The following is a 16,341-nucleotide window of genomic DNA, read 5'->3' as shown; positions in this document are numbered from 1 at the left end:
CACAGTTCCCGGTGGTACTGCTCCGTTTGGCCCGTATCCTTAAGCTTTATGGAAACGTGCAGAAATACGGACGAAATGAACGCGGAGCACGGACAGAAGGCTCCGTCCGTATCCGGATCCGTATTTAACGTTGAGCATAAAGGCCCATCTATGCTCTAGTGAGACAGGAAGAAGAAATAACAATTCAATTTCTCTCATCGGCAGTCTCTGAAACTCTGAAATTGTATCCGCCCATCTAAACACAAAGTCAGGGAGAAAGTCATCAGTCTTTAGTTAAGCAAAGCGTCTAAAGAATGACTTGTGAGTCTAGTTTATTTTAGGAACATGAAAAAAAAGTTTCAGTCATGCCAGGATTAGTGATTGCTTTAAAGTTTTCACTCCTTGTGATGCACTCTCTGCGGCAGCTTTCCTCCTGATGATATATCTCCCCAACGATGGTAGCACCGAATCCCATTCTGTGCAGCAAAATGATTACATCTCCGTAGGCATAAGTTGGCAAGCCTCGCAGCTACACCACCAATCCTCCCCTGACCTCCGTCTCCCCTCGGCCCCTTGCTGCTCCGCCGCTTGGGAGGATGGTTAAAGGAAGGTTAAAGCTGTGCAGTTTGAAATCCCTTTAGTGCACATGTCTCCAGCTCCCCCTACTGTACAAAAATTTACGGTTTCCATTTGATACATTTAAACGGAACTCCTTATTTTAAATTCAGTCTTATCTACATTTGCATTTTCTGTAATGTGAGTAAGAGCTATTCAGTGGTTTCTGTTACTTTCTGTCGGTAAAGCACGTGACCTCTTAGTGCTTACTGAAAAGGCGTTGAGAGTATTAACTTATATTTGTGTAATAATTAAATTTATGGTAAAAAGTAAATCGCATTTAGCTGAGTTGCTCGTTAGTGTACGCGCAAATTGTGTGCTGGACATTAGTGCACGAAAAAACAGGAAATTGAATAAACTCAGTGACGTCATTGGTGAGCGCCTCTGCTGGCCTTCAAAATGGGCTCGACTCCTTAGCCTTGATTTCTTCAATTGTCCCTCCGCATATCAAGTTTTTATGAAGAAAAGCCTGTTCGCGATGACATTTGGAGGTACGTCCACGCAACGAGACAGAGCAGAGACGTGTTTGATGAGCGCTGCCATATTAGTTGTGAGCAGATGTGAGAGCAGCAGGACTGGACTCAGTTCATGCAGCTAGCTGTAGCTGTGTTAGCCGTGTGGCTAATTAGCCGGAACCTTTGGGCTGGTGCCCAGTGGGAAATTATAGTGATAAGGAAATTTTCTCAAGTAACATAATCTATCACGTGAAGTCACCATCTGCGTTTAGTGGTAGTGTACAAAGTGTCACGCTGTCTTTTGTCTGTGTTTACGGGGAAACGGTGACTCCAAGTTGCTAGCTAACTTTAGCCAAGTCAGCCACTAAGCTAGCTAACGGTAAACACAGTAACTCTGAGGTGAAGTGCAGCGCTAACAGGAGGAAAACTCTGGTCTGTAATTAAATATACAAAGCAAATGTTTCCTATTTAGTGCTGGTCATGGGGTGGTTTCAGGAAGCAGTTTTATCTGGTTACTGGTCAACTGTGATGACTCAAACCAGGAACCCACTCGAGTCTGAATCATGAACTGATGTAAGTAAAAAAAGCTGCTTCAAGTTAAATTTATAATGAATAAGGAAACCTGCTTCTTACAACGCAGTCCAAGAGCTTAACTCAAGATTAATCCACGTTTCTGTTTACCTCTGTTTAATCAGATGGGACTTTAAACCTCCACCTTAACTCTCTGTAGTGGATAAACAGAAAAAGACTTGGTGGATTAGTCATAGCTGGAGCACCTTTTTTAATTTTTACAGTAGAATTAAATTAATGTAAGGCTGGCTATTATATGAATATAATAATGAAGTGCTTAACAATAAAAAACAGAATACATTTTAAAGCACAGAAAGAATGAAATGAACTGAGAGCCAAACACTAGGTGCATACTAAATACAGGGTAACATTAATTATAAAACATAATATATGCTCAGGCAGGTCACGCCAAAGTCTAGGAGCTCTGACTGCAAATGCTCTATTACCTTTGTGAATAAATCTGGACCTGGGAACGTCAAGGAGTGACAAATCTGAGGATCTCAGTGTGTGAGAAGGGACATAGGGCAACAACAGATCAGATAAGTAACTTGGAGTGAGGTCTCTCAGGGCTTTGTAAGTAATCAATAATACCTTAAAATCTGTTCTAAAAGCAACAGGTAGCCTGTGTAAGGACGCCAGGATCGGTGAAATGTGGTTGTTTCCTAGCCCAATTATATCCATATTCTAATATGAGACTAGATATTGTCTGTGATTTTGGATGTTGTAATTTTGTAGGGGAAGTGTTCTCTTTTCTTCTGGGTTAAACAGCTGCATCACAGTAAAGTGATGTAATTTCTGAATATACCAGACTGTTCTTGCTGCTCTATTACTTGCCTTTAACCACTTAGTCATTATATCCGCGTAACCAGGATCATTATTCGAAGCTCTCATTGTGTAAATATTTTGTGGAAGCACCAGTTGGCAACCCTATTATATTGTTGCAATATTAATATTGAGGTATTTGGTTAAAAATATCATGATATTTTTCTCCATATTGTCCAGCCGTAATGTAGTTACAGCAGTAGTCTGAAATTATTTTGTTAGGGTGCAGTATTTGTAGATCTACATGTGTGAGTTCAGCTAAACTAAAATGCAGCTGACTTGTACTTACTAATTTACCCTCTTGCATTGTGTGAGGAAAAGGAGACCTGAGCTTGTCACTATTGCAAATATTTGATCATTCACATGTTGGGGGCTTATAAAGCATGTTGGAAAGGCCCACGGTGTTTGAGCATACAGTGGGTGAGTCATTGAAACTTGTGCTCTCTGAGTTCAAACTCACAAAATTTGATTTTAAATCCTCATCAAGATTCCAAAGTTATCAAATATATCTGATTTGGCTGTGCTTTGCTTTTGAATGCTGAATTTAGAATAAATGATGCTCAAGACATCTAGAAAATTTCCATTTGGTGGAATAGTACAGCCAGAAAACATCCAAAATATTGAAATATGTTTTCATTATAACTGCTTTATGGAGTTTCACAGCTTTATAGGCAGTTGCTCTGACATGGCTTGCACTAAGGTGCATGTAGTCTTTTCACACTCAGCAACATGTACATGTGAGCCATCATTTCAAACCATCAAACAGCCCAAAAGCAGAGCAGTAAAAAGGACTCACACTTATTCAACAGAATGAGTATCCATGGTGATGTATCTCGGCTTATATCTCGAGCAGGTGAACTTCGTGTTGAGCCACTGTAGTGGTTTATTTTTCAAATACGCTCTGTCAAAGAGACCAGTAACAACATGCTCTAACACTTACTGTCTCTGCAGTTATATAGATGACTGTGGCTGCACCAGTAATGCTTTCCATCTGTGATTCAGCATAACCGAACACAATCTGTCAAAGACCATAAATATTTCTCTCACAAACCTGAAACTTTTCGTTTTCATCTAGTTTGACATTTATGTATATTAGTCATTTTGCACAGACGTCATTAGGCAGTATGCAACCTGGGGAAAGATTCAAAATGTGCCTATAGATCTTTTGTTGTTTGTTCTTTGTTTCAGGTGAACTGGCAGACGAAGTCAGCCAGGTGATTTCAGAACTGGTTCCTGCGCGGGCTGACTGGCTTGCAAGATTCCGTTCCTGTGCAGTACAGTAAAGCTACTCGCTTGGTCAGAGGATTGCAATGAAACCTGCTCAGGAACGCAACCAGGAGTGCCTGCCTCCTAAGAAGAGGGACCTCCTAGTTAGTAACAGCAGTGGAGCTGGAGGGACAGGAGGAGTTGGGGCTGCAGGAGGAGGTGGTGGCAACAGTGGAGGTGGCAATAGTGCTGGTAGTGGTATTGGAGAAGATGAAGTGGTTTCCATCCAGAACTCCGCAGCCAACAGTGACACTCAGGGAGGGACCCCATCTGGAGAGTGGCTGCGGACTCAGCCAGGGCTTCATTATGGAGTGGATAATTCTGATGGCATACCAGCAGTGCCAGTTGACCAGTACAGTATGCTCTATAAAGTGGCTCTTCCATCTGTTACCTACTCGCCTACCAGTCTTCACCCAGTGTTAGGCCACCTCTCGTCAGGCTACACTGTACACTCTCCTCTCCTGCAGCATCCAGGCCTTCCCTATCCTCCTCTTGGTTATGCCCAGATCCCTCATTCCTCTCTCCAGTTTGTTAGTTCTCCTTATGCAGCTGTACCTTACGCTCTGCCCCCTGGCTTTGTCCCGGGATCATTAATTTCTCCCTCAGGCACCATTCCTCAGCCCCATGCTGTGTCCCACCTTGTTCCCTATCCATCTGTCATACAGGAAGGTGTTGTTTCTCCACCTCCCCAGGCCCAGGTAGCTGCTCATACCTTTGCCAAAGTTGCGGCATCAAGCGGTGTCCCGCTGATGCTGCCTTCAGAGCAAGCTGCCCAGCAGCACCTTGGTACTGTAGGAGTCCTGCCCGCAGCAGAGCTCAGCTCTCGAGGGTTGCCAGTCTTCTATCACCCTCAGGGCGCCAGGGCTGCCACTGCCACCAGAGACCCTCACAGTGCCCAGCAGGAAAATGAACCAGAGATGAATGGAGGCGATAAAGAGCAGGGAGCCAGGGAGGTTGTGCTCGACTACACTGCCAGAAATGCAAGTCTGCTGCAGGTAGCATCCAACTCTGCGGTCCAGGAGTACAGCCAAGAGAGAGGCCCGATGAACCGAAGGCTGGAAGAGAGGAGCTCACCTGGCCAGCGCAGCACTCCAGACAGTGACCTGGAGGTAAGACACACTGATGGCCTCATAATGTGACTCCTGTTAATCTTTATTACCATAGTCCCAACGTTTAGCAGTAAACAGGTGATAGAAGCATGTAAATATAAATCCCTTTTACAAGATAAGGGATTCAGAATAACCTGATTAATGCTTGATTAAATCTGTTAGATTTTCAAATACATTATAAAGGAGTAATAAAAGTTCTTGTTGGAAAAACTAGATTAATTGTTCATTTATACCCTTAATTTAATTTGTTAAAAGCTTTTCAAGTCTGCACATGTGAATGAAAATATCCCTCATAAGGAAAAAAACTGTCAAGTGATACAAAGAATATCATAATCGTTAAACGTGGCATGGACCAGCATGATCCAAAGGCAACATTTTTTAAACAATCATCATGTTGATTTAGGAATAATAGAATATCTTTATAACCTTGATATAGACAGAAACATGTCAGCATGATGAACAATAACACTAAAATGAACTACTATCATACACTTTTTTCAAATGTAGTGTGGTGTTATTATAATCTGATCAATGAATCATTTCATAGAGATATAAGTAGCTTACATTATTATAAAATATGAGTATGTCTGCATCTCAACTGTACACCAGGGTTGGAAATTAGCACCAGCCATCAGCCAAATGCTGGTAAAATATGCAAGTGTCTGCTTCACTCACCAGCCAAAAAAAAGCCATGGTAATCTATTGAATTAGATTGGTAGATTTCTGAATCCAGCCAGCAACAGTGGCAGGCGGACAAAAAGTTAATTCCCAACCCTGCTGTACACCCTCTTACCTCATGTAAGACTCAATTGCAGGTGTTAATTTTAGACTCAACTTCCTTCCTTCCTTTATTGTGTGCTGCGGGTCCGCAGGTAATTGAGCAATCACTCACAGCCACAATTGCCACTTTGTACCAGAGCTATGTTATTTGTGGTTGCTTGGAGATGCTCAGCGAAGCCCTCACTACCTCTTTTGTGATGGTCTGCAGAGGAAGGAAGAATGTTGGTTCCAATAAGTAGAAAAGTTTCAGGCCTTGTAAAAGTGCTGTATGTAACTCTGGAGAAAGATATATTATTGTTGAGACTTAGTCCCAGGTCATCAAACATAGACGCAGTCTCTTTCCCAGGTAGTAAAATTCCAACACTTTGGGTTGGCGGGTTGGTCCGACTACCAACTTAAGCTAGCGATGGGCAAAAATGAACGAATGAATCTTTTTAAATTACTTAAATGTCCATTATGTACCGGGTCCGCCTGTCGAATGTCAGAGTGTTCATGAATCCCCGACTTTTCCCACTCACTATTTCTGTAGGGTACTGCTCATGCTGCCTGTTATGGTGAGTGAATTAGACGCGATTGCCAAGCAGCTACACACATTCAACGAGAGCGAATGAACCATTCTCTCTCGGTGGGACGTATTCTGCTTGCCCTGGAAGAAAGACAGATGATGCAGTCAAATCATATTACTGTAACATATGTTGGGCCACATGGCCTACCTGCATACAAGCATTGGCTCATTACTTAGAAAATGCAATACATATAACATACATAGCTTAGCAAAAGTTAGATGTTTTACTGTACACCTCAAAAACACTGTTTTGTAACATTATATTCCATAAATAGCATTAGAGCTGTCAGCTTGCCACTTAAACAGTCCGCTACGATGGCATGTTGTGTCTTGAAAAATAATGACTGTAGTTGGAGGACGACACGAACAAACCAAGAGCCTAATGTTCGACACCGCCTGTGTTTTGTTCTTGTTTTTTCCCTGCTGTAGACACTGGTACAATCCTGGGCTGTGAACCATTGTAGTTCACTGCAGTGCAAGCCATTCTAGTTCAACAGGCCGACTTAGATTGGAGGATTTTAAAAAGTGTATACAGTTGCAAAAGCTTTCTTTATTGAAATAGCAAACAACAAACTATAAACTGTAATAACAACCCAAAAAAACAGAAGTGTAGGCCAGTAATAATTAAGTAAATAAAAGCAAGGCTAATGGTGTATTCACGTGCTCCTCAGATAGTTGTTCCTCTGACTTCAGAGTGCTAATGAAGTTTAAGTTGTTATGTGAAAACAACATGGACGCTACAAAGAAGATATGTTAATGTTGTATTTTATTGCTCAGAGCGTTTAAACATGTTGATAACGAAGAGCAAAGGAAACCGATCAGGTGAGCCATGAAATATGATCATTTTTCAGATTTTTCTGACACCACATGAATGTAGCACAAGACTGCTGAGGTAGCTGGGTCTGCTACTTGGCCCTCAAAGAACAACAGGTCGTTGGTCAGTGACATTCCTGTAACAAAACTCAAAAGGTTCAAAATGTCAGATACATTTACATTTATCAATTCGAAGGAACCAAAACTGTAAGAAAAATCTGTCCACCCATCACTACCTAAAGTGTCCGAATTTGACAGCCAGAGAATGAGACTCAACAATCAACTGTCTTACTGTGTTACACACAGCAACTTAATGGCTAAATGGTAACTTATTTGAATCAACCAAAAGTGGAGAAATGCTATAAAGGCCATTATGAATAGCTGCAGACTATGGTTTACATATGGGCGCCTCCTTTTAAGTCACAAAAAAGTTTCTGTTGTCCTCCTGTCTGGTGGTTAAGTTGATGAGAAGAACGATGTTGAGTCATGCATCATTAGAAATGGTGTGTTGGAGGGAGTGACTGATGAGATGCTTAAATGTATTTATTTACTGACCCACATGAATATTTCATACTCACATGTTGTAATTTAAGTTTGGTGGATTGTTGAAAGTTGTGTCACGAGCTGTTTTTGAATTATGTATGTGTGTTTAAAAGTTACCAAAACAACACTTTATTCCTTTAATACTTCCAGGTGCAGCAGGTGGTTGGTCGTTTGGCTTCTTCTGGCCAAGGTGGAGTGCGGAAAGAGGTCTCCTTTGCTCCCTTGAACCTCTCTCAGGGTGCCCAGAGAGCCAGAGATGTCCACGGAGAGAGCACAGGCGTGGTTTCAGGCCGGACTGCGTACACAACCCAGACTGCGTGTTACACTGATCCCAGAGTGGCCAGTCTCCAGCAGCAAACGGGACAACCAGGACATGCTGTCATGCTTGCCAACGGGCAACCAGTTCTCATTCCCTTGGAGTATCACTTGCAGCATCAGGCCCAGCCGCCGCAGCAACACTACCCAGGACAGGCTAATGATGCCTCAGCCAGCCATGCCTCTACCACCATGGCCTCTCCTAACCCAAGCTTTAAAGCCTCTGATTCTTCAGCCAGAGTGTGCCTCCTTGAAAGGGCGGAGCCGACCACAGCGCAGCAGCAGCTCCCCCAGCAGCCTCCTGTCCAGCCTACAGCAGATGCGACTCAGGCCTTAGCTTCAAGCCTCGCTCCTGCCTCGGCTCCCTGCAACCCATCACACTTCATGAAGGGAGCCATCATCCAGCTGGCTACTGGGGAACTGAAGCGTGTCGAGGACCTGCAGACTCAGGACTTTGTGCGCAGCGCCGAGGTGAGTGGGGGTCTTAAGATTGACTCCAGCATGGTGGTGGACATCCGTGCCAGCCAGCAGAGACCGGGTCTTGTGTCGCTTCACTTTACTGTGGGGGAGCAGCAGAGCAAAGTGACCATCGACGTGCCTCCGGAGCACCCCTTTTTTGTGTTCGGGCAGGGCTGGTCGTCCTGCAGCCCCGAGCGCACAGCCCAGCTCTACGGCTTGGCCTGCCATCATCTGCAAGCGGGAGACGTGTGTGTGTCCATCACCCTGCAGCAGCAGCTTCAGCCGCAGCAGCAGAAACAACCACAGCACCATCCTTCACAACAGCAACAACAGCAGCAGAACCTGTCCAGGACTTTGAGCAAAACCAACGCCACATCAGGACCCGGTCACCAGCTCATGGGGCCTCCTGCCCCTCAGCAGTCACGGCCTCCATCTCATTTCAGGCTTGACCGCATCCACAGAGAAAGACAGAGGGATGGGGAGAAAGATGCAGCTGACAAGGAGGAAGCCACACATTTTGGAGTTGTTGGGCACTCTGAGTCGCCCATCAGACCAAGTAGGACCTTAGCAGAGCATCCAAGGAGCCAGAGCAGTTACCACTTGCACACAGAGGGCTCTGCTTTCGCAGGGGCAGGGATGGGAGCAATGCAGGCTGCGCTAGGTGCATCTCAGAGGCGCTGGTCCTCACCTGGCCTCCAAAGACACAGTATGAAGGGAGACGAAGGGCCACGCCCTCATATAAGCACCTCCAGCCACACGAGGCCCTCTTTCATCCCCCAGGAGGTCAAACTGTCCATTGAGGGGCGCTCTAATGCAGGGAAGTAGCATCACATTTGGTAGCAACTATTAAAAGAGACTGCCACGAGTAAGAATGAGTCTGACAAGGAGAGAAAGAGGGAAAAAAAGAGTGCGAATGTAGCCTCAGAATGTTTGAGATTTTGCACACCTGAAAATATACAAAAATACAAGATCTTTGTCTATCTGGTGAGAAGTTCTGGTTTGGTTCAGTTGTCACTCAGCCAAAGGATACGAGCCTGTGGTTTCCCGGCCAGCTGAGGTCTGACAGGGACATTACAAGCTGAGTAGAAAGTATGTAGCGGATGAAAATGCCTACCATAGTCCTTGCACACTGCATTACTCTTCCTCCCTCCCTCCTCTGTCGCCACTCCCGCATACCCATGCTTGGAGGTTACCATCGCATTTAGAACACTCTTGCTTCCTTTTTGACCAAACCGTCTCTTCGGGAGACCAAGGACTACGAAGAATGTGTTTGTAGCGCAGTGAAGCTACCAACTCTGCAGGTTTTGATGTATTTAAAAGATCACAGCCAGTGATCTTTTATCTCCTTCATTCCTAAGATCCTGTTTCCTTCAAAAGCATTTACCCAAAAAAGAAAAAAAAAAAAAAAGTTGCTGACACAAGCAGCTCCTGCGGTGATGTTGGCACTGTTGACGCTAACTGTCAGTGTATGTTACATTATGCTTCTCCGGCAGGAGACTGAAACCTCTGCTGTCAGCTGAGATACTCTCTCCCCTCTCCTTCCTTTTCAGGAAGCTGGTCTGCAAAGAATGGGATCCTCTCTCAGGCCAAGTGTGGCGAGTCCCACTTGTCTTACAATCGAAATAGTGATAAATCAATCAGTGTGTCTGTTCAGCAATCAGTTTCCATTTAAAAAAAACATCTGCCCATGCCCTCTGGTTTGGGCTCTAACGTGTGAGTGTGTTTGCATAAATGCCGCAGATTGGAATAATGCTTTGTTCTCTGTGATAACTAGAGATGTGTTGCATTCCAGTATCATCAGTGAGAATATCCATCACTTAGTGTTTAACTCTTTCTCCTTAGAGAAATCACTTCCCATCCTGAGCGACACCTTCCCTCCTCTTCGCTATACCTCAAAGCTTTCCCGACCAGACTGGTGACTTTTAATGCAATTTTAAAAGCCGTGATTAACGGAGGAGGCACTGGCTGGTCATCACCAAAGCCACCTATGGGAATGAGACATTACCCAGTCACATCACTGGCTGCAGGGCCACTTTAAACCCCACGAAGAACGGAAAGGCCTTGCAGTTCGCCTTGTAGAGAGAAACCCTGCGTGCGAGTGAGTCAGTGATGAGGTTTTTCTTTTGTCCTAGTTACTCTTTGCTCGGTTCCCAAATTAAAGCAATAGTTCTTTTTACAGCACGCGGCTTTACTGCTCTCCCCCAGGAGTCTCTCGCTGCGGGCTGTTTTATATCTCTGTACATCTGAGGTGTGAGATCTGACCCTCTTTTTAACCCTGACCTTTACAGGCGATGCACTATGTTGGTGTTTATTTTCATTGATTCTTCAGTATTTCTACACAAGCAATGCATGACAAATGTCTCAAGAAATCGTTGTAGATGAAACCGCTTCTGTTTGATTATCCATCTCACTGATGATATTTTATCTTTTACTCAAGTGCATCTCCAAGGAAGGCTTGACTCTAATTAAGTTGTGATCATTATCGAGTTATCTTCTGTTCTGTCTTTTGTTTTAACCCACCCGGTCCTTCGCTTTTGTTACTAGGGTATGGATCTTATGATTGTCTTGTGTTGCACATGTCACTCATTGATTTCACACTGACCTTGTTTATAGGAATAACAGTACAGTAGGTGTTTTTTTAATGAAGGGAAAATGTTTGAAGTATTGTTGTTGGTGTTTTGTGGTGAGAGAGAGAGAAAAAACTGACTTGCATTTTTAACTGTTTACAAATTTAGCCAAGATGAATGCTGCAGTTTCCTCCTTCGGACAGATTTTTATCCTTGTCACTGAAAAAACAAAAAAATATCCAAAAGGATGAAATTGAAATTAAGTGCAATTAGACCACACATAAAATCATTCAGAGGTTTATAATCAGACGGCATTCCTCAAGCAGACATTCCCATTGAAATGTGTAAATCCCACTTCTTTTATTTCTGTCATAGAGCTTTGGACTTAAACATTTGATCACTTTTAAGTATTTCTTGCATTACCTGTTATATCATCGTTCATTAGATGTGCTCAGACAGGAGGATCAGTTTGTTACATGTTTTTGTGTCTCACTGTTGGTGCAGCCACAGACACTGCTGTGTGTCCTCTTAGATCTCTTAATGTCTCATGGTTCACTCAGTGTACAGCCTGACCCTCCGTCAGCTGGTGGAGGGAGACAGAGTGACCTGAGCTGGGCCTAGTACACTTTCATTCTCTGGTCATTACAAGCAGCTTTAAAGGAAAGGTTCACATTTTTTCAAGTTTGTCTCAGACCTCCTCTCGAGAAATCACGCTTCATGCAACATGTCCATGTGGTGCTTTTATATGCTACAAGACATATCATGAGGGAAATAAGCAGTCGACACCATGGCAGAGCTTGTACCCCTTGGACCTGCAGTGTAGCATTGACAGTCTCTAGAGTGCAGATGTTATGTCACAAACCTAAGGAACCAATCCCAGAAACTTGCAAGGCATCAGAGGAGAACCCAGGGGTATCTATTTCACTGTCACTTCACCTTGTCAGAACTGGTGATCAGAAACAAGGTTTATCTAACATTAGCAACACATTATCAACTGTTTGAGAACGTGGTCAAGCTGAAGGTTATCGGTTATTGTTTACAAGCAGAGGTCTGTGTGTTTCGTGAGCAGGTATGCTTGAGCTGAGGGGCAGGGCTGATTTGCATATTCATAGGTCTGTGTATACTAAATGAGGCAAAGGTGTAGAGTTACATCAAAGCCACTTTAAGCCATGAAGGGATTTTTTTCCATTGAAAAAAATCTAAATGTGTAATTTTGATTAACAACAAATGAGTTGTTAGGGGTTAAATTATTAATTATTGCCTGAAGAGGAACTTTAAAACAGTTTTCCCATGCCCATGAAGGCTTATTGGTCGCTGTAATCACCATACTGGCTGTATAAAGATTCCTCCCTTATGCTATTCCAATGTTAGACATTTTGTCCTCCATCCCATCATTTAAACTGGAATCACATAACGAAGAGATCTCTTAATCAGTCCCTCTGGGAGCTTAGTTGTTGCAGTCTAAATTGCCTGATTTCACGGCAGCTGTTATACATAATTATGATGCCAGTTGTGATGTTCTTAGAGTTTTTTTGCAATGAAATTGTGGATCAGTTGAAAAGCAACTTGTTTCAGTGAGAATAAAACACTGTTCTGAGTGTGTTATTCATACTACACGAATGCTACCACTAACCCTTTATATTTAATCTTAGACAGCTTGATTAGATCTGGGTGTAACAGCCTCTGTCATGGGCTCATTCTCCAGGTGTGTTATGCAGTAGAAGCATTAGTCAAACATGATTTTGGTTTGTGTTCCACCAAAACTTTCGATATGGTGCAAAACAGTTTATCCCCACTTTCATGCAGGACATCAGGGAATTGCCTTGCACGGTCTTGGACTCTTTAGCAGTAATTTTTGTTGGTAAATTTGAGACGTTCTTGTTGCTCATGCCTGTATCTTCACAGTTAGAAACAAGGATTTAAGTTACGGGTGATGCTATGATGGGTGAAACTCACGGGAAACTGCTTTGATTGGTCAATTTAGCAGAAAGGTTGACGTGATTGGAGAAAGGTCGTGCAGAATTCATGGCGATTTGTTGAATTTGCATTAATTGTTGCGATCGCAGCATCAGAGCAGGGCCTCTTAATGACCAGTGTGTACATGAGGAATGATTACACTGACTAATAACTGTTTCAATGTTCATATAAAGTTAGATTGTTTCAAGATGGACTTGGAAAAATGTGAACCTGTCCTTTAAAACGCTTTGTAATGGGAGATTCAAGATCTCCAAGAACACATCTTACCATCTGAAGCTCACCACGTGGAGTCTTTCTCATGCTGTAAGCAATATACATATTATACCTGAAAACATTTCATGTAGTCTTGGCATTTTCTATGCAGTTTACTCAGTATTGTACCCTTCATTGTCTTAAGTACGGCTCTCTGAAGCAGTAGGGCCGGTTGGGCTGATGCAGTCATTTTGCGCTGATGTCTGGTTGTAGGATTTTTGCTTTAAATTACTTTTTTATAGGAATACAAACCAGTATTTTGCTTTTCTACTTTCTATTTTTTTTGCTTGGTGGTCTCCATCTTCCTGCGTATAGCACACTGCTGACCCACAGATCAGTAAACTTTTGTTGTCTTTCACGATGCCACACAGTCGGAGCCAAATCACTCGAGAAGAGTGTCTCATATTTCCACGTGTTTGTCCAGCATTATTTCGGCTCCATCGCCAAGCCACTTCGACATTGTATTTTAGGTCAAGATGCATTTGATGGGATTTAAACGGTGCAAGCAGTGACACTTGTGACTTTACCTCCTGTTGATTCTCACAGCAAGACCATCCTGTGCTACCACGAGCCTTTTTTGTTTTTTTGCCCTCTGCTCTGAGCAGTGTGTGCCATGTCAAGCAGGAAAGCTCCACTTCTTCTACAAAGATGTCCGACGAATCTTATTCACATCACTGATAGTCTGTTGCTGTAACTAATTGCACTAAATGCCCTCCTTTTACAGTGTTTTGAACTTAAAACTGTTGGTAAATTGAAGAGTTTCAAAATGTAAAGCACACAAAATCATGGAGAAATTGCAGGTTGTGTGTTTCTGTAGATAGGTGTATTTCTTTTGTATAGATAGCTTTGATGATGCTTGTCGATAATGCCTTAAAATCTGCTTTGTACAATGTGTGAAATTTGAAATAATGGAATAATGCTTCTGGTCGACTTGGTGTTCCCCTTTTCAGGCTGAACAAGAGCAAATCAGAAATGTCAAGCTTTGAAACTCTTGTCACGCTTACGAGCAGAAATTCATATTCTCAAAGGGTGACGGTGAATTCTTTTTGGGCCCCAGACGGTTCAGCTATGAAATCTGCAACTTTGTGTTTGTGTGGTGCTTTGTTTTTAGGTTTTTTTGTTTTTTTTTTCATTATCTATTCCGTTACGTTTTTAATACACTCTTTACGCCCATACTTACCTTTTAATTCCTTTTTTTCCCCAATGTGTGGAGGTGAAGTGAATGGAATCTCTTCTTTGCACTTTTTATAAGACAATGCCAAGAGTGTCCGCAGCGGAGGGCGATCCATTAATTCCACACGCACACATCCGTTGTTTTTATTGTTGTTGCACAAGATGAGTTGTTTTTTTATCCTTAGACTTAATGGGTTGTGTTTGGCGTCTTGTGCTTTGTCCCAGTCTCTGGACGACAGTTTTGAGTAAATGGAGACAGACAGACAGACAAGCTGCATTAATCCGATAGCTTTCCATTGGTGGTAATGTGATGGTTGATGTTTTGTGACGTTGGCAGTGGGGATTCTTCCCGTGTGAACTATTTCCTGTCGTTTGATCCCGTATTGAACTACAAAGGTGAAATTAGGACGATTTCGGTGTCGATGTCCAGTTAAATCAGGAGAAACGAGAACGGTTAAAAGTTTTAAAGGAGTCTGTGTATTTTCAGATTTGACATTGTACTTTTATGGCACAAGGTGACACTGCTTTTTATGTGATGTGCAACTATTGAAAAAGGAAACAAAAAATTAGCTTTTTTTTTTTCTTTTTTTTTTAAACATGCCTAAATCTGCAAAATATATGCAATGATGTAAATGTAACATTCAATCCTCAAGTATAATCCAGGTTGTATGAACTTTGTATAGTGAGTTTTAATATTGTATGGCCGTACCAATATGTATTGATCTTTATCAGAAGCCTTAGAGTTGTCGACCGAAAGTGCTCCCTTAGAATACCCTACACCTACCTGACTTTAACAAAGCATTAATATCTCTATTTTGTTGCATTTTTATTTGTACCGTTTTTGAATAAAATAGATTTGTACTGTATATTTGTACCTCTCTGTGAACTACTTAGGGCGGTTTTTGTTTTTTTGTTTTGCTGTTTTAATTCTATGTACTTTAAGGACACAAAGATATTGTATTTTTATTGTTACAGCTAACTTGGAGACATTGCATTTATCATGTTTGTTAAGTAAACACAATATAATATATATATATATACAAATATAAATATAAACTATTATCCAACCTGTGTGCTGTGTGTCTTTGGTCGTATTTATGCACTTACTTCACTGTGTTAGTGGTGGAACAAGTATTGAGATCTTTTACTAAAGTGAATGTAGCAGAGTAAAAGTACATCTTTTTAAGTTAAGAGTCCTGCATACATTATTTTACTTGAGTAGAAACTACAAAGAATAAGCAATGCAACACTGATGCGTTACTATAAAAGACTCACATTAATGCTCTAGCTGGTTATGAGCAGAGCTACTTAAACTACTTTATATACTTTTGGGTAGTTTGTTATTTAATGTTGCATCTTAACAAATTACAGTTGGTATATGCCATGGTATAAATTGCTAGAAGGCAATAATAACCATAATGATTTAGGACTTATAAGCAACTGAAGTGATAATGACATTTAACCACTACTAAAATGTAAATACTTCTGAGAATAAAGAGACCGTCTGTATGAATATATGTGGTTTTAATTACAATTGTTTCGTTTTTCCAGGTCATTTGAAGTCGTGGGATTTTTTAGGTTTTGACAGTGAAACTAAAATACAATCTTAAAATTTAAGTCAAGTTAAAAAAAGAAGGATCTTAAATTGAGATAAAACAGAATTTGAGCCACATTATGGAGCCCCAAAAGTCCTGGAAGCTGATAGTTTTGTACACACAGGATCACCCGTGGGAACAGGATGTTTTTGTGGCTTTTTGCCTTTATTTGATAGGACAACTATGAAGTGAAGGGGGTAGAGAGAGCAAAGGAGGATGAAATGTAAGGGCCATGGGTTGGAAATGAGCCCACGGTCACTGCAGCAAGGACACAGCATTGCACTTGTGCACATGGGGTGCCTGCTCTACCAGGTGAGCTAGTGGGCGCCCCACATTTTCTTTTCTTGTGCACACAAGTTATCTTCTGGAAATAGTTATTAACTTGTGCATGCAAGGTCCCACAAGATAATTTATCTTATCTTGTGTGTCCGAGATATAAATATATTGCTTTTCAGGACTTTGGGGCTCTGTATAACTTGAATATAC

General features: G+C 42.1%; 1 protein-coding gene across 1 annotated transcript; it reads left to right on the top strand.

The window, feature by feature from the left end:
- The first annotated feature begins 950 nt into the window (after positions 1-950).
- On the top strand, positions 951-15,344 carry atxn1l (ataxin 1-like). Its single transcript, XM_050045795.1, has 3 exons — positions 951-1,085; positions 3,630-4,816; positions 7,668-15,344. Exons 2-3 carry the CDS (start codon positions 3,752-3,754, stop codon positions 9,114-9,116), a joined length of 2,514 nt encoding a protein of 837 aa, XP_049901752.1. The 5' UTR covers positions 951-1,085; positions 3,630-3,751; the 3' UTR covers positions 9,117-15,344.
- The last annotated feature ends 997 nt before the right edge of the window (positions 15,345-16,341 follow it).

Source organism: Epinephelus moara, chromosome 1 (genome assembly GCF_006386435.1).
Source record: "Epinephelus moara isolate mb chromosome 1, YSFRI_EMoa_1.0, whole genome shotgun sequence".
NCBI lineage: Eukaryota > Metazoa > Chordata > Actinopteri > Perciformes > Serranidae > Epinephelus > Epinephelus moara.
This window is presented reverse-complemented; position numbering and strand designations above follow the sequence as displayed.

Bases quoted from the DNA above. Each gene is read 5' to 3' on its own strand.
- atxn1l (XM_050045795.1), top strand. From the start codon at position 3,752: ATGAAACCTGCTCAGGAACGCAACCAGGAGTGCCTGCCTCCTAAGAAG. The intron at 4,817-7,667 runs GTAAGACACACT...TAATACTTCCAG, and splicing joins CTCCAGACAGTGACCTGGAG to GTGCAGCAGGTGGTTGGTCG.